The sequence below is a fragment of the Coregonus lavaretus genome, assembly GCF_964263955.1.
Source record: "Coregonus lavaretus genome assembly, chromosome: 25".
Classification (NCBI taxonomy): Eukaryota; Metazoa; Chordata; class Actinopteri; order Salmoniformes; family Salmonidae; genus Coregonus; species Coregonus lavaretus.
The window spans coordinates 11,169,862-11,186,868 of record NC_140012.1 but is presented as its reverse complement, the minus strand read 5'-3'; the positions used below and the strand labels follow the sequence as shown (position 1 = coordinate 11,186,868).

General features: G+C 41.5%; 1 protein-coding gene across 1 annotated transcript in view; it reads left to right on the top strand.

Moving 5' to 3' along the window:
• The window catches only part of LOC311100526 (SRC kinase signaling inhibitor 1-like), a gene marked incomplete at its 3' end in the record, with an annotated part of 50,237 nt that overhangs the window by 12,151 nt on the left and 21,079 nt on the right, over window positions 1–17,007 (top strand). Inside the window, exon 3 of the mRNA XM_084141441.1 lies at window positions 13,641–13,842. Coding sequence (XP_083997567.1) covers window positions 13,641–13,842 — 202 coding nt within the window. The remainder of the gene's footprint in view (window positions 1–13,640; window positions 13,843–17,007) is intronic.

The window sequence follows — 17,007 nt, the reverse complement described above, 5'->3', positions numbered from 1 at the left end:
AGACTTCGGCTCCAAACTTCGGCTTGCCTCCAGAAAAAATGTTGTGTGCCCGAACAGCCCCCCCAAAAAACACGAAGTCCAAAACAAACAAAAACGTCACAAAATGTTTTCATAATATATGCACAAACTTTACAGAAACTTTTTATTCTGGGAAGCATGCGGACACCTTTACCCGTGTACATGGATGAACGATTCACGGCAGCATGTCTATTCCGTTTGGTTTGTAGCTAGCTACAGCTTGTTTGGTCCGTTCTGTCAAGTCACTCCGGTTCACACTGACCGTGTGCAGAAGGTTGTCCATAACAATGTTTTCCCACTGATCTTTGTCGATAGCGGCAGTTAAATTCAGGGCAGCAATGTTGAGAGCAGTAGGAACACTTTTGCAGTTCTCCATGGCTAACGTTATATCTTTCAAAAAAGCCGCGGTAGAAAGGATTATCTACACATACCGAGCAGCTCATGTTATAGACAGAAGCGTGCTACATGGCAGACCAATCCGAACTTGGCATGTCCAGCCCACCCATTATCTCAGCCAATCATGGCTAGCGCGAAGGTTCTTGTCTTTTTCTGTGGCTAAACCAACTAGGCTCGTAATTTAACCATTTTATTCGTATTTACAGATGCCATACAAGTTTGTTATTAAGGCACATAAAAGTTCACATGTTCCAGAAGGCATTTCTTCCCCAAAACGCATTTTGATTAAAAAAAACTAAAACACATTACGTTCAAATGCCTATCCTGTGAAGTAGTGACATGTGACATACGCCTAGCTTCTTGAAACAGGTCACATATGAATAATTCCCTATGACAGAGATCTGACTGCTGTGTGTTGCTGACAAAAGAACAAAGCAGGAGAGGAGAAGAGAGGAAAGAACAAGGGATGGCAGGGTGTTTGAAGCCCATGTTTTTCCTACTATAAGTTTCTAAGTTTGCATCAAGGGCAGAGTTGATGCTTTCAGAATGAATAGATGACCAACAAAAGTCTACAGTATAGGATGGTACTGTCAGGTATCTGTGTAGCATCTAATTCCCCCCCTCTCCCGAGTTGCGCAGTGGTCTAAGGCACTGCATCGCAGTGTTAGCTGTGCCACTAGAGATCCTGGTTCGAATCCAGGCTCTGTCGTAGCCGGCCGCGACCGGGAGACCCATGGGGTGGCGCACAATTCGTCCAGGGTAGGGGAGGGAATGGCCAGCAGGGATGTAGCTCAGTTGATAGAGCATGGCGTTTGCAACGCCAGGGTTGTGGGTTTGATTCCCATGGGGGGCCAGTATGAAAAAAAATATGTATGCACTCACTAACTGTAAGTCGCTCTGGATAAGAGCGTCTGCTAAATGCCTAAAAATAAAAAAATAAAAAAATAAATCTACACAGAAGCATTCTACACACAGAGGCATTCCATTAGCGTAGCAGTCTCTCCACTGCATTTCCATTGTAAATATACAGAATATTTCATAATTTTGTCACTAATGCACATTTCCTATTTGGATTTACAATCCCTGCTTTATCAACTTGCATGTCATACAATACATCACTCACAATTACATAACTGGTGGTTTCCTCATATGCCAGCAGTCCATTTCCCTCTTATCTCTTTCAATGTCACACGCACTGGCTTTATTGAATCCCCTGTTTGCTGTTGGCTCCCAGCTCTAATGGGATTGGTTATCGCTCGTCTTCCCTTCCTCTCAGGGAGTCGGGGAGTCTGCTGCTCTGCTCTCACTATTCTGCAGCAGTGATCTTCGCTCACTGTGTGTGTGTGTATGTGTGGGTGTTTGTGTCTCAATGTGTGTTGATGTGTGTGTTTGTAATGTCCCCATGCTGGTCTCTTTTGATGTTTCATTGGTTTGCTTACACTCCATACGAGCATGCACACACGCAAACACACACACCCTGTAGATTATCATACAAACATGCCTACATTCACATGGAAGGGCGTGGATGGACCCATACTGTAAATACACACACACACACACACACACACACACACACACACACACACACACACACACACACACACACACACACACACACACACACACACACACACACACACGCACACACACACACACACTCACACAACCGCACCTGCAAAAGAAAAAATGTCCAAGACTCCCCTCCTCAAATTCTCTCACATGCTCCAACAAAAAAGAGGGATTGTCTGTCTGTCTGTTTAAACTACTCTCCATAGGGAGGCCATGCAATGCATTTATATGCTTGCAGTGCCCTCTCTCCTCTCTTGACTGCAAAGACTGCTAGGCAGCAACAGAGGAAAGGAGGACTGTATAATTCCCTCCCTCTTGCAGATCTAAGCCCCACTAATAGAAACATTAGTACTGTTGTCTGCACTTCATAGGCCTCTGTCTGGCTGTCTGGAGTGGGGAAGTAATCGGAGTCCATTATCTCCTCTCCCCTACCTTACTGTTGAATCAGGCTAGAAAGTATATATACTATAGTTAATGTGCATTCCAAATGGCACCCTATTCCCTACGTAGTGCACTGCTTTTGACCAGCGTCCTATGGGCCCTGGTCAAAAGTAGTGAACTACAAAGGGAATAACACAGGCTTAGAGCCATGTAAAGGCTCCTATTCAGTGACACTAGCTGTATTCACATGTGCAATGAGTAATTCATTAGATCCAGGCGAAGTAATCATGTGTCCTAAAGTACATGGATTCCTTGAGCTCGACTCCTTTTATCCAGAGCTGTTCACAAAAGAAAATGGATTCAATGCAGGAGCTATTGTTAGGTGTTCTGTAAGTGGCTTCCAAGCTAGCACATTTGGTTCCTTGGACGTTGTGGGAACATACGTTTTTGGTTTCACATTGGTTGTGGGAACGAAGTTATGCATTCCCTGACTGGTAAAACTGAACATTTTTAAATGTTCTGAGAAAACAAATGAAAATGTTGCCTGTTCTGGGAAAGTGTATTTTTAGGTTGCAGGGAGATTCTGAGAACGTCTTACTCTGGTCAATTTTCTCGACTTTACCTAAATTACCTCGACTAACCTGTGCCCCCGCACATTGACTCTGTACCGTTACCCCCTGTATATAGCCTCCCTACTGTTATTTTATTTTACTGCTGCTCTTTAATTATTTGTTATTTGTTCTTTTTTACTTATCTATTTTTTACTTAACACTTTTTTTATTTTCTTAAAACTGCATTGTTGGTTAATCGCTTGTAAGTAAGCATTTCACTGTAAGGTCTACAACTGTTGTATTCAGCGCATGTGGCAAATAACATTTTATTTGAAATTTGATTTGATTAAAAGTCTTCCTGGGAGGTTTTATTAACGCTTGAGAATGGAAAGTATAGGTTATTTGGAGATTTTTAATAACTTCCTTAAAACTTTCACTGAATGTTTCAATAAGACTGGACTGTTAATAACACTGCTAGCTTATTTTGGGAATCTTTCTTTTTTTACTCCAAGCGCAAATATGACACATACAATTAATTTCCTTAGGCATAAATTTTTTATTGTGACACGGCATCAGTGAGATTCAAACCTATAATCTTCTGTTCTCTATCCATGAAATTCGTCCACTGCACCACCAGGATGGAGCTAGCATGCCATGGTTTTTTACGCATACAAAGCTGTTCATTTTAGTCTAACAGACCCCATTTCAAAGGAAACAAGCACTCATTAAGATCAGGTGTGGCCAACACACTTAACAAGATAGAGGATAGAGAGTTTTGTTGATGCTGAGAACAGAATGTATATGTTTTTAAATAACATTCTTAGAATGTTCTCTGAACTTTACTAAAGTTTTCTTGGGGTTTTTATGGAAAGTTTTCTTAACGTTCTCAGAACAATTTGAGAACATGACTTTAAATAGAACCATGAGGAAACCTGTAGGAAACATTATACCAAAGTACTGAAATTCTCACAGAAGAACATTGTTTCTTAACGTTCTTGGAACATTCCAAATGTCATAATAGTTGAAGAACGTTGCTAGAACATTACCAACTATTATATAAAATGTAACCATGTTTGAACTTTTAGGAAATGTTCTGTCGAAGTAATGACATACCAAAACAATTAAGATTTATTAATTAAGAACATTCCCAGAAAGTTGTGAGAGGTTGTATGCAAAATAACCATAGGACAACCATGCTCTCACCAAGCACTAAGAAACAAAGAAACGTTCTCAGATAGCTGTGATAGCTGGGTTAGCGAAGAAGCACAGTTTGAATGTTATTTGATCGATTGGTTGGATGAATGTTTGATAAATTGAGTGCTTGATTGATTAGAGCACATGATAGGAGGTGAACAGAGGCAACATATGTGAAAGAAACTGTCAATAATATACTGTGGAGGACAAAGGCACCGTAAACAGTATACTCTATAACAAACAAAGCTAAAATTGCTATGCTGTTGTTCAGTGTCCTGGTTGAATGCACTGGTAAGAGTTGCTACCAAAGGACTGAAATGTAGAAGAAACATAGTACTACCACATTTTGACAAGACATTGATGTCTTGCCTTGATGTATAAGTGTGGAATAAGTCACTCACACACACAACATTTTACATTACATTTTAGTCATTTAGCAGACGCTCTTATCCAGAGCGACTTACATTTTAGTGAGTGCATACATAAAAAAATGTTTCTTACTGGCCTCCCGTGGGAATCGAACCCACAACCCTGGCGAACCCACAGCCCTGGCTGGCCATTCCCTCCACGACGCTGGGCCAATTGTGCGCCGCCCCATGGGTCTCCCGGTCGCGGCCGGCTACGACAGAGCCTGGATTCGAACCAGGATCTCTAGTGGCACAGCTAGCACTGCGATGCAGTGCCTTAGACCACAACGCTGTTTCCCGTGGAGGAAATCTCTGGACTATCCATGACACTCAGGGTCCCATGACTAGCTCAGTAGCTAAACCATTTGGACAGCTGCTATTGTTGTCTTTGACTGTTTGCGTGTTGATATGACATTGAGTGGAAAATCACTATTCCCTGATATCTCAGAGAATGGCCTGAATGGTGTTTTTTACAGCCCTAAAAGGCTTAGGATGCCAGCGGCTGCCATGTCTCCCCTCATGACTGCCTTATGCTGTGGCAAGTGGCCAGAATCACTTATCGAAGTGCTTGACTATGATCCGCCAAGACAAAGACGATGTTTGGTACTTAAATTAATAATTTAATGAGAACTTATTAAGGACTTTCTTTTACACTGGCGATGCAAATTTAAAATCCTCCGAAAAGTTCTCCAACTGCTTTGTTATGTAATTGTACTTAGACAAATTTTATATGAGGCGAGATCGGCTTTATGTATAAACATTTTGTACAAGGAGTGGATACAAGGACACAACTAGCTTGAGGGGGATTGTCCACGAGTGGAGCGCTTGTGTAGTCCCACAAGGGTTCGCTGACTGTCATTGTACCAGTGGTGGAAATAGTACCCAATTGTCATACTTGAGTAAAAGTATAGATATCTTAATAGAAAATGACTCAAGTAAAAGTGAAAGTCAGCCAGTAAAATACAACTTCAGTTAAAGTCTAAAAGTATTTGGTTTTAAATATACTTAAGGATCAAAAGTAAATGTAATTACTAAAATATACTTAAGTATCAAAAGTAAAAGTAAAAGTATAAATCATTTAAAATTCCTTATATTAAGCAAAGCAGACGGCACCATTTTCTTGTTTTTACAATTTACGGATAGCCAGGGGCACACTCCAACACTCAGACATTATTTACAAAAGATGCATTTGTGTTTAGTGAGTCTGCCAGACCAGAGGCAGTAGGGATGACCATGTGAATTTGACAATTTTCCTGTCCTGCTAAGCATTGAAAATGTAACGAGTACTTTCGGTTGTCAGGGAAAATGTATGGAGTAGAAAGTACAATGTTTTCTTTAGGAATGTAGTGAATTAAAAGTAAAAGTTGTCAAAATATAAATAGTAAAGTAAAGTACAGATACCCCAAAAAACTACTTAAGTAGTATTTTAAAGTATTTTTACTTAAGTACTTTACACCACTGCATTGTACATCATATGATTAGATTGTGCAGGTCAAACCTGTACTCATTCACATAGCCCAAAGACACTGATGTCAAAGACTAGCCTAGCTCCAAAGTGTACACTACTTTGCTCTATTGTCCATTACAACACTATTACTATGGCTTTTCAATTAACATCTTCATCAAGGCTTTTGTATTCAGTCCAGTTAAGCAACTTAGGGGTGAATCCCCACTTCCACTTCATTCAAATGTTGTATTAGTCTCCCACTGACATCAATGCATGGCTAAGTGAAAATGTGACTTCAGTTGTCGTTAGGATTCACCCCATCAGGATGTCCATTAAGTGACTCCTTGGTATTCGTGTTTAGGGAGTTATTTAGATGGGGCTCATCCCCCAATTACAGAGCTCACTGGAACGGTATGCCAGGACTGCATGGTGCTAATGCCCATGAAATAGGAGGGGGTCGCCCGAGTTCCACAGGGGGTGGAGACGGGGGTGGTGAAGAGGTTCAGGGGGCGTGGGTGGCACAGCTGTGCACAGCTGCCTTGTCAATCATCACATACACTGCTTATAGGTCGGAGAAAATCCACTTTGACAAAGCCAGCCAATCGGTGGTGAGAAATCTGTGATGAGGTAGTGGCAGTTGGACAGACAGGACTTAGGGGAGCAATAATATAGTGAGGTTAAGGTCGAACAGACCAAGGGCAATAGAACTATACAGCAGTACATGAAAGACTAGAGAGAGAGAGAGCGAGAGTGAGAGAGAGAGAGAGAGAGAGAGAGAGAGAGAGAGAGAGAGAGAGAGAGAGAGAGAGAGAGAGAGAGGTGGGTGGGTGGGTACAGAGATGACTAAGGCAGCATCTGCACAGATAATACCAACGTAATGACATTCTGGTAGAGACTTGAGGCAGTAGAGATACAGTAAAGTGAATGATAGAGACTTAGAATTGTGAAGAAATTGTTTTAGACAGTTGGCAGTTTGAGACATACAGTATAGTCATACAGAGATCCACAATAAGGGACCAAGATGCTGAACATAGAGGTAAGAAATGGTTGTGCACACGAGTGACACTTTCTCGCTGCTACTAAACTTATCAGTAAACATGTTGCCTGTTATTTGACAAATTATTGATTTCCAGTTATATTGCTTATATGGTTGTCCAGTGTCATAAATTGTATTGTTTTGGTATTTTCTCTTCATAATGGAAGAGTTATCCATCTGCATAGTTCTTCTTATTGACACATATAACACTGACTGCACCATGACTGATATTGTATGCAATATAGTCTTTGTATTTTCAATAATAAAAGAAATGGCTTTATAAAAGCCCATGAGATCTCCAGTAAAGATTACAGAGCCTTAGCAGGAATCAGGAGAGAGAAGCACTGTCATAAACCAAGGGCAAATCCATCAGACAGAATTGCCTTATAAGACATAGAGGAGGTCATAGGGTAACAGGACACATTAGTTCTCCAGCGGTAATAATGGCTTCATAAGGCTGTTGACATAATGATGTAACACTGTACTAACAGGTCATAATAGTTTATGACAACCAAACTATTATGACTTATTTGTATTTGTATTTGTATTTAGCTGCATAGGCAGCAGCTACTCTTCCTGGGGTCCAAACATATTAAAGCACTTACATTACATATAAAACAAAAGATAAAACAATACATCATATAACATTATTACACCACTACATATCTACAATACAAAATGTTTAATACCACCATACAACAATATCACAATGTATGCGTATGCATGTGTCTGTACCTTTGTGTGTGTCTCTTCACAGTCCCCGTTGTTCCATAAGGTGTATTTTTACCTGTTTTTTCTAATCTGATTCTACTGCTTGCATCAGTTACCTGATGTGGAATAGAGTTCCATGTAGTCATGGCTCTATGTAGTACTGTGAACCTCCCATAGTCTGTTCTGGACTTGGGGACTGTGAAGAGACCTCTGGTGGCATGTCTTGTGGGGTATGCATGGGTGTCCGAGCTGTGTGCTAGTATTTTAAACAGACAGCTCGGTACATTCAGCTTGTCAACATCTCTTACAAAAACAAGTAGTGATGAAGTCAATCTCTCTTCCACTTTGAGCCATGAGAGATTGCCATGCATGTCATTAATGTTAGCTCTCCATGTACATTTAAGGGCCAGCCGTGCTGCACTGTTCTGAGCCAACTGCAATTTTCCTAAGTCCCTCTTTGTGGCACCTGACCACACTACTGAACAGCAGTCTAGGGGGTGACAAAACTAGGGCCTTTAGGACCTGCCTTGTTGATAGTGTTGTTAAGAAGGCAGACCAGTGCTTTATTATGGACAGACTTCTCCCCATCTTAGCTACTGTTGTATCAATATGTTTTGACCATGACAGTTTACAATCCAGGGTTACTCCAAGCAGTTTAGTCACCTCAACTTGCTCAATTTCCACATTATTCATTATGAGATGTGTTGAGGTTTAGGGTTTAGTGAATGATTTGTCCCAAATACAATGCTTTTAGTTTTGAAAATATTTTGGACTAATTTATTCCTTGCTACTCACTCCGAAACTAACTGCAGCTCTTTGTGAAGTGTTGCAGTCATTTCAGTTGCTGTAGTAGCTGACATTTATAGTGTTGAGTCATCCGCATACATAGACACACTGGCTTTACTCAAAGCCAGTGGCATGTCGTTAGTAAAGATTGAACAAGGTAAGGGGCCTAAACAACTACCTTGGGGAATTCCTGATTCTACCTGGATTATGTTTCAGAGGCTTCCATTAACCTCTTAAGGATCAGACCCTTTTATTTTTTCAATTTTACTTACAACAGTCATGCTAATCACATTACCGCACGTTAGCTCAACCGTCCCGTATACGGGACACCAATCCCGTAGAGGTTAAATAACACCCTCTCTGTTCTGTTAGACAAGTAACTCATTATCCACATTATAGGGGGTGTAAAGCCAGCAGCAGACTATGATCGATAATGTCAAAAGACACTCCAACACTCTACTCAGCAAATTGGATGTAGTCTATCACAGTGCCATCCGTTTTGTCTCCAAAGCCCCATACACTACCCACCACTGTGACCTGTACGCTCTTGTTGGCTGGTCCTCACTACATGTTCGTCGTCAAACCCACTGGCTCCAGGCCATCTATAAATCACTGCTAGGCAAATCCCCGCCTTATCTTAGCTCATTGGTCACCATAGCAGCACCCACCCGTAGTCTGCGCTCCAGCAGGTATATCTCACTGGTCATTCCCAAAGCCAACACCTCCTTTGGCCGCCATTCCTTCCAGTTCTCTGCTGCCAATGACTGGAACGAATTGCAAAAATCTCTGAAGCTGGAGACTCTTATCTCCCTCAATAACTTTAAGCATCAGTTGTCAGAGCACCTTACCGATCACTGCACCTGTACACAGCCCATCTGAAATTAGCCCACCCAACTACCTCATCCCTATATTGTTATTTATTTTGCTCTTTTGCACCCCAGTATCTCTATTTGCACATAATCTCTTGCACATCTAGTATTCCAGTGTTAATACTATTGTAATTATTCTGCACTATAGCCTATTTATTGCCTTACCTCCATAACTTGCTACATTTGCACACACTGTATATATATTTTCTGTTGTATTTCTGACTTTATGTTTTTTTACCCCATATGTAACTCTGTGTTGTTTTTATTGCACTACTTTGCTTTATCTTGGCCAGGTCGCAGTTGTAAATGAGAACCTGTTCTCAACTGGCTTACCTGGTTAAATAAAGGTGAAATAAAAAAAATTAAAAAAAGCTGCACTGAAGTCTAACAAGACAGCCCCCACAATCATTTTATCATCAATTTCTCTCAGCCAATCATCAGTCATTTGTGTAAGTGCTGTGCATGTTGAGTGTCCTTCCCTATAAGCGTGCTGAAAGTCTGTTGTCAATTAGTTTACTGTGAAATAGCATTGCATCTGGTCAAACACCATTTTTTCCAGAGGTATACTAAGGCTTGGTAACAGGCTGATTGGTCGGCTATTTGTGCCACTAAATCGTCAGACCCCGGTGGCTTGTCATTGTTGATGGACAACAATAATGTTTTCACCTCTTCCACACTGACTTTACGGAATTCAAAAGTACAATTCTTGTCTTTCATAATTTGGTCAGATATACTTGGATGTGCAGTGTCAGCGTTTGTTGCTGGCTTGTCATACTTAAGTTTGCTTATCTTGCCAATAAAAAAACTCATTAAAGTAGTTGCCAATGTCAGTGGGTTTTGTGATGAATGAGCAGAGTTTACCTTTTTTACCATTATTTCATTTAAGGTGCGCCAAAGCTTTTTACTATCATTCTTTATATCATTTATTTTAGTTTCATAGTATAGTTTATTTTTATTTTTATTTAGTTTAGTCACATGATTTCTTAATTTTTACAGTCATTTTCTTAATGGGAGCGTGCTAGGTTTGCCAATGAACAGTTTTTACAGTCATTCTCTTAATGGGTGCATGCTTATTAGTAACTGGAATAAGCAATTTCATAAATGTGTCAAGTGCAGCGTCTGGTTGCTCCTCATTACACACCACAGACCAGCAAATATTATTTACATCATGAACATATGATTCACTACAATACGTATTGTGTTACACAATATTAGGCCCAGCCTTTGGAACTTTGGTTTTCCTAGATATGGCTACGATATTGTGATCACTACATCCTATGGATTTGGATACTGCTTTAAAGCTAATTTCTGCAGCATTAGTAAAGATGTGATCAATACATGTTGATGATTTTATTCCTGTGCTGTTTGTAAATACCCTGGTAGGTTGACTGACAACCTGAACCAGGTTGCAGGCACTGGTTACAGTTTGAAGTTTTTTCTTGAGTGGGCAGCTTGATGAGAGCCAGTCAATATTTAAATCACCCAGAAAATATACTTCTCTGTTGAGATCACATACACTATCAAGTATTTCACACATATTATCCAGATACTGACTGTTAGCACTTGGTGGTCTATAGCAGCTTCCCACCAGAATGGGCTTTAGGTGCGGCAGATTAACCTGTAGCAATATTACTTCAACAGTATTTAACATCAAATCGTCTCAAAGCTTTACATGAATGTGGTTCTGAATATTGACCGCAACACCGCCTGACAGTCTGACAGGCTCAGATGTTATTTATTAATTGGAGGATACCTTTATTACAGTATCTATCAAAGTTTGATTGCATAGGTAGAAATTTGTTTATGATTGTCGAGAGCAAGGTTGGAATAGGAAAAAGATCTCTCTGGGAATTCACTACTCTGAAATCTCCAGGCATTCTTCTCCAAAACATTTTTGTATTTCCCCTGAGATTTTAACTTTGGAAACCACATTCCCAGGTGTTCCTCCCAAATTCCACCCCTCTCCTCCCTATGATTGTACTGTTGAAGAGGATGGTTGTGGGGAGGTTTATTGGTTGTTATCCCAGTGAAAATGTCAGCTCGTAATGTAGACAGACACAGCAGGAATAAAACGTGGGCATACAGAGTGCAGCCGAGCTTGTCCTCTGCTTCCCAGGAGCACCTGAAGAGAAGGCCTGCCCTCTGAGCCTCTCCACAGCTGCTGCCTTCAAAACTAAGAGTGGAGCAGAATTCAACCACCATGTTGCACTTTACGCCTTTTCCTCTTGTTTTTTGTTTATGTGTCTCCCTCGCTTGGGCTCAACATCAAGTTGCTATTGCTCTCTTACGGGATCGCCCGCAAACACCTGCATGCACACTTGCACACGCTTATTTGCTACACATACACACTCTCTCTCTCTGTCTCTCGCACTCCCTCATTCCCTCCTCTCACCTCTCCCTTGCTGTACGTTTCAGTCTCAGTCTTCCTCCCTCTGCCTTTCTCTCTCTCTCTCTCTCTCTCTCTCTCTCTCTCTCTCTCTCTCTCTCTCTCTCTCGCTCTCTCTCTCTCTCACTTTCTCTCCTGCTCCCTACTTCCTCTCTCTACAGCTGACTAACCACAAACTTTGCAATTCCCTCGTGCCACCAACTTCTCTCCTCAACAGCTTGATGCTTGTGGGATGTTAGAAGCAGAAGGTGTACTGCTTCTGGCTCACACACATGCCTTAAATCTCAACACAAATGAGGGGCACCACTTGCAACCTGTCATCCTGCTCAATTCATGACAGATGTGTGTATTTGTGTGTGCAAGTGTGCGTGTCCATCTTTACCTACTGTGTGTGTTTGTGAATGGGCATTTATTTGTGTGTGTGTAGGTATGTGTGCATTTGCATGTGTGTGTTTGAATGTATTAGAGGTGTGTGTGAGCATACCCCCATCTACAGCTTGGGTGTGCCTTTTGCTGGCACACCAAATCAAAGCGAGCCCAACTGTGGCTGTTGGGAAGAGAACAGATGCATAAGTGAATGTGAGCAGTGTTCACAGAGAACTGTCAGAGCTCATTACTGTAGTATTTGGGCTGGAAAATGGCTGTCCGTGGGGATTCATTATAAACAACCTGCTCTAGCGACTCCTGCAATGCGCTGCTGTAACGAGAGGTCCATTTCCTCATATTTCCTCACATCTTCATCATCTTATCTTCCCTCGGTGGTTAGAATTGGGCAGGTGAAGTCTGAAGCCTCAGTGGTAACCTGCATTATAATGGAAGTTTGTCTAGCTAGTGTTCTGCTAGCTTTGTTCATCAGTGTTCTTTTGGTTCTAATTCTCTGTGGAGTGGGTACTGGTGAATCTGGCATTAAACACTCAAGACCACATGATTTACATAGCATTAATAATAGATATTTATATCTTTCCATTTCTTCGTGTAAATTGTCTCTTGGCTAGTATGAACTCAAAATGAATTCAACACATTTAACTCCTCAGCTCACACTTCAATACATTTGTTTGAAGCTTTGTAAAATATGTTTATTGCAACAGTTTTGGTGGCTGCTGCGTCGTTATGTTTTATGCAGTTGTCTCATCCTGAGGAAACTGCTATGCTGTTTTGGCTCTCTGTCTGGGATTTTTTTGTTGTGTCTGGTGGTTTTATCTTGTTTTAGGCAATTCCCTCGTTTTGTCTGTGTTATTGGTTGTCTTTTTGCAGTGGTTGTGTTGTTTTGTCTGTGTTATTGGCTGTCTTTTTGCAGTGGTTGTGTTGTTTTGTCTGTGTTATTGGCTGTCTTTTTGCAGTGTTTGTGTTGTTTTGTCTGTGTTATTGGCTGTCTTTTTGCAGTGGTTGTGTTGTTTTGTCTGTGTTATTGGCTGTCTTTTTGCAGTGTTTGTGTTGTTTTGTCTGTGTTATTGGCTGTCTTTTTGCAGTGTTTGTGTTGTTTTGTCTGTGTTATTGGCTGTCTTTTTGCAGTGGTTGTGTTGTTTTGTCTGTGTTATTGGCTGTCTTTTTGCAGTGGTTGACTTGTTTTGTCTGTGTTATTGGCAGTCTTTTTTGCAGTGGTTGTGTTGTTTTGTTTGTGTTATTGGCTGTCTTTTTGCAGTGGTTGACTTGTTTTGTCTGTGTTATTGGCTGTCTTTTTTGCAGTGGTTGTGTTGTTTTGTCTGTGTTATTGGCTGTCTTTTTTGCAGTAGTTCTGTTGTTTTGTCTGCGATTTTGTGGTTGTCTTTTTGCAGTGGTTGACTTGTTTTGTCTGCGGTTATTTCACAGCAGCTGTGTGGCTTTGCTGTTGTGTTTTTGTTGTTTTGCCGTGTTGATTGTATCAATCTGTCTCTCCCTCTATCCCATAGGCCCGTACCCCCCGTGTGATCCGTCCCAACCCCAACCAGCCGGCTCTAGCTGACCAGGCCAGCAGAGTATCCTTTGCCTCGGCTGAGATCCTGGAAACCATGTCTGAGGCCGACGTTCCCCTCGGGTTCAACCGCATGAACCGCCTCCGCCAGAGCCTGCCCCTGGCACGCTCATCCAGCCAGGCCAAGCTCCGCGCGCCAGGTCAGAACAACATGGTCAAATCAGGGTCATATCACCGTCGTATTGACCACAGTCATAGCAACCAACATAATAATAATAATAATAATAATAATATGCCATTTAGCAGACACTTTTATCCAAAGCGACTTACATCTGTGCCATCTTTGTGGTTGTAGATACGCTCGCTCTCAAGGGAGTTCTATTCATATTCATGAGGAGCATTAGGATCACATTCTCAATATTTGGCTAATTACAGATCTAAGTGTGTAAGTGATTCTATTTCGAATGAGTCACTGATTGCCACGAATTCATTTTGAAAAAGCCCCAGCATACAGGTGAGATTATTGCAATGGTACCCTCTCTGTCCTCTGTCCTGTGTGTAGAAGATCATTGTGTGAGTGTTTGTGTGAACAATCAGGTCCCAAATTATTGTCACCCTTGAAAAAGATGAGCAAAATATACTGCATAAAATAAATTATGTTGTATATTTTGTATAAATATATTGTATATATTGTATGCTCAGAAAAATTGGGAAATTATATTATTTTATACTAATAGTAATATTGTAATAATGTTTTTCTCTCAAAAAGATAAGGGTAAAATGTATTGTCACCCCTGTTTTCACTACCTTTCAATACCTCACTTTGTGACGATAATGGCACTGAGCAGTTTCCCCAAAAAAATTATGTGATTGGAGAACACATTGGGAGGGATCTTAGACCATTCATCCATACAGAATCTTTCCAGAGCCTTGATATCCTTCTTCTGTGCTTATGGATTGCCCTCTTCAATTCAAACCACAGGTTTTCAATGGGATTCAATTCCGGAGACTGAGCTGGCCATTGCAAAATGTTGATTTTGTGTTCAATTAACCATTTATTTGTGGATTTGATGTGTGCTTGGGGTTATTGTCTTGCTGGAAGATCCACTTGCGGCGAAGTTTCAGCCTCCTAGCAGAGGCAACCAGGTTTTGGTCTAAAATGTCCTGGTACTGAGTAAAGTTCATCATGCCATTGATCTTAACAAGGGCACCAGGACCAGTGGAAGCAAAATAGCCCCATAACATCAAAGATCCACCACAATATTTTACAGTACATGTAGGTACAGTGCATTCGGAAAGTATTCAGACCCCTTCACTTTTTCCACATTTTGTGACATTACAGCCATATTCTAAATTGATTAAATTGTTTTTTTCCCTCATCAATCAACAAATAATACCCCATATAGACAAAGCAAAAACTGTTTTTTAGAAATGTTAGCACATTTATTAAAAACAAAAAACTGAAATATCAGATTTACATAAGTATTCAGACCCTTTACTCAGTATTTTGGCAGTGATTACAGCCTCCAGTCTTCTTGGGTATGACGCTACAAGCTTGGCACAGCTATATTTGGGGAGTTTCTTCCATTCTTCTCTGCAGATTCTCTTAAGCTCTGTCAGGTTGGATGGGGAGCATCGCTGCACAGCTATTTTCAGGTCTCTCCAGAGATGTTCGATCGGGTTCAAGTCCGGGCTCTGGCTGGGCCACTCAAGGACATTCAGAGATTTGTCCCGAAGCCACTCCTGCATTGTCTTGGCTGTGTGCTTGGGTTTGTTGTCTTGTTGGAAGGTGAACCTTTGCCCCAGTCTGAGGTCCTGAGCGCTCTGGAGCAGGTTTTCATCAAGGATCTCTCTGTACTTTGCTCCATTCATCTTTCCCTCGATCCTGACATGTCTCCCAGTCCCTGCTGCTGAAAAACATTGCCACAGCATGATGCTGCCACCAACATGCTTCACCGTAGGGATGGTATTAGCCAGGTGATGAGCGGTGCCTGGTTTCCTCCAGACGTGTCGCCTGGCATTCAGGCCAAAGAGTTCAATCTTGGTTTCATCAGACCAGAGAATCCTTTTGGCAAACTCCAAGCGGGCTGTCATTTGCCTTTTTCTGATGACTTCCTTCTGTCTGCCATTCTACCATAAAGGCCTGATTGGTGGAATGCTGCAGAGATGGTTGTCCTTCTGGAATGTTCTCCCATCTCCACAGAGGAAGTCTGGAGCTCTGTCAGAGTGACCATCGGGTTATTGGTCACCTCCCTGACCAAGGCCCTTCTCCCCCGATTGCTCAGTTTGGCCGGGTGGCCAGCTCTAGGAAGAGTCTTGGTGGTTCCAAACTTCTTCCATTTAAGAATGATGGAGGCCACTGTGTTCTTGGGGACCTTCAATGCTGCAGAAATGTTTTGGTACCCTTCCCCAGATCTTTGCCTTGACACAATCCTGTCTCTGAGCTCTACGGACAATTCCTTTGACCTCATGGCTTGGTTTTTGCTCTGACATGCACTTTCAACTGTGGGACCTTATATGGACAGGTGTGTGCCTTTCCAAATCATGTCCAATCAATTGAATGTACCACAGGTGGACTACAATCAAGTTGTAGAAACATCTCAAGGATGATCAATGGAAACAGGATGCACCTGAGCTCAATTTCTAGTCTCATAGCAAAGGGTCTGAATACAAATGTAAATAAGGTATTTCAGTTTTTTATTTTTAATACATTTGCCAACATTTCTAAAAACCTGTTTTTGCTTTGTCATTATTGGGTATGGTGTGTAGATCGATGAGGGAAAAAAGTATTAATACATTTTTGAATAAGCTGTAACTTAACAGAATGTGGAAAAGGTGAAGGGGTCTGAATACTTCCCGAATGCACTGTATGTGATTAATTTCTACATATGCATATATGTTTTCGACAGGTGTGTGTGGCCAAAGAGCTCTGTTTTCATGTCATCCAACAAATGTAAACGCCTAGAGTTTGGTAAACGGCATTGGCACTTGGATTGAAATAGGTGCTATGGTCAGATGGCCATGCACATGCCATGGGTTTTGCTTCGAAAGAAAGATGCACATGTAGAAAAGAACCCCATACAAACTGTAAAATATGGTGGTGGATCTTTGATGTTATGGGGTTATTTTGCTGCCACTGGTCCTGTGGCCCTTGTTAAAGTCAACGGCATCATGAACTATACCCAGTACAAGGACATGTTGGACCTGACTGTACAGTATGTGCATGTGTTTGTTGATTCATTACAGTCAAATGACACTCTCCTCTCCTCTCCTCTCCTCTCCTCTCCTCTCCTCTCCTCTCCTCTCCTCTCCTCTCCTCTCCTCTCCTCTCCTCTCCTCTCCTCTCCTCTCCTCTCCTCTCCTCT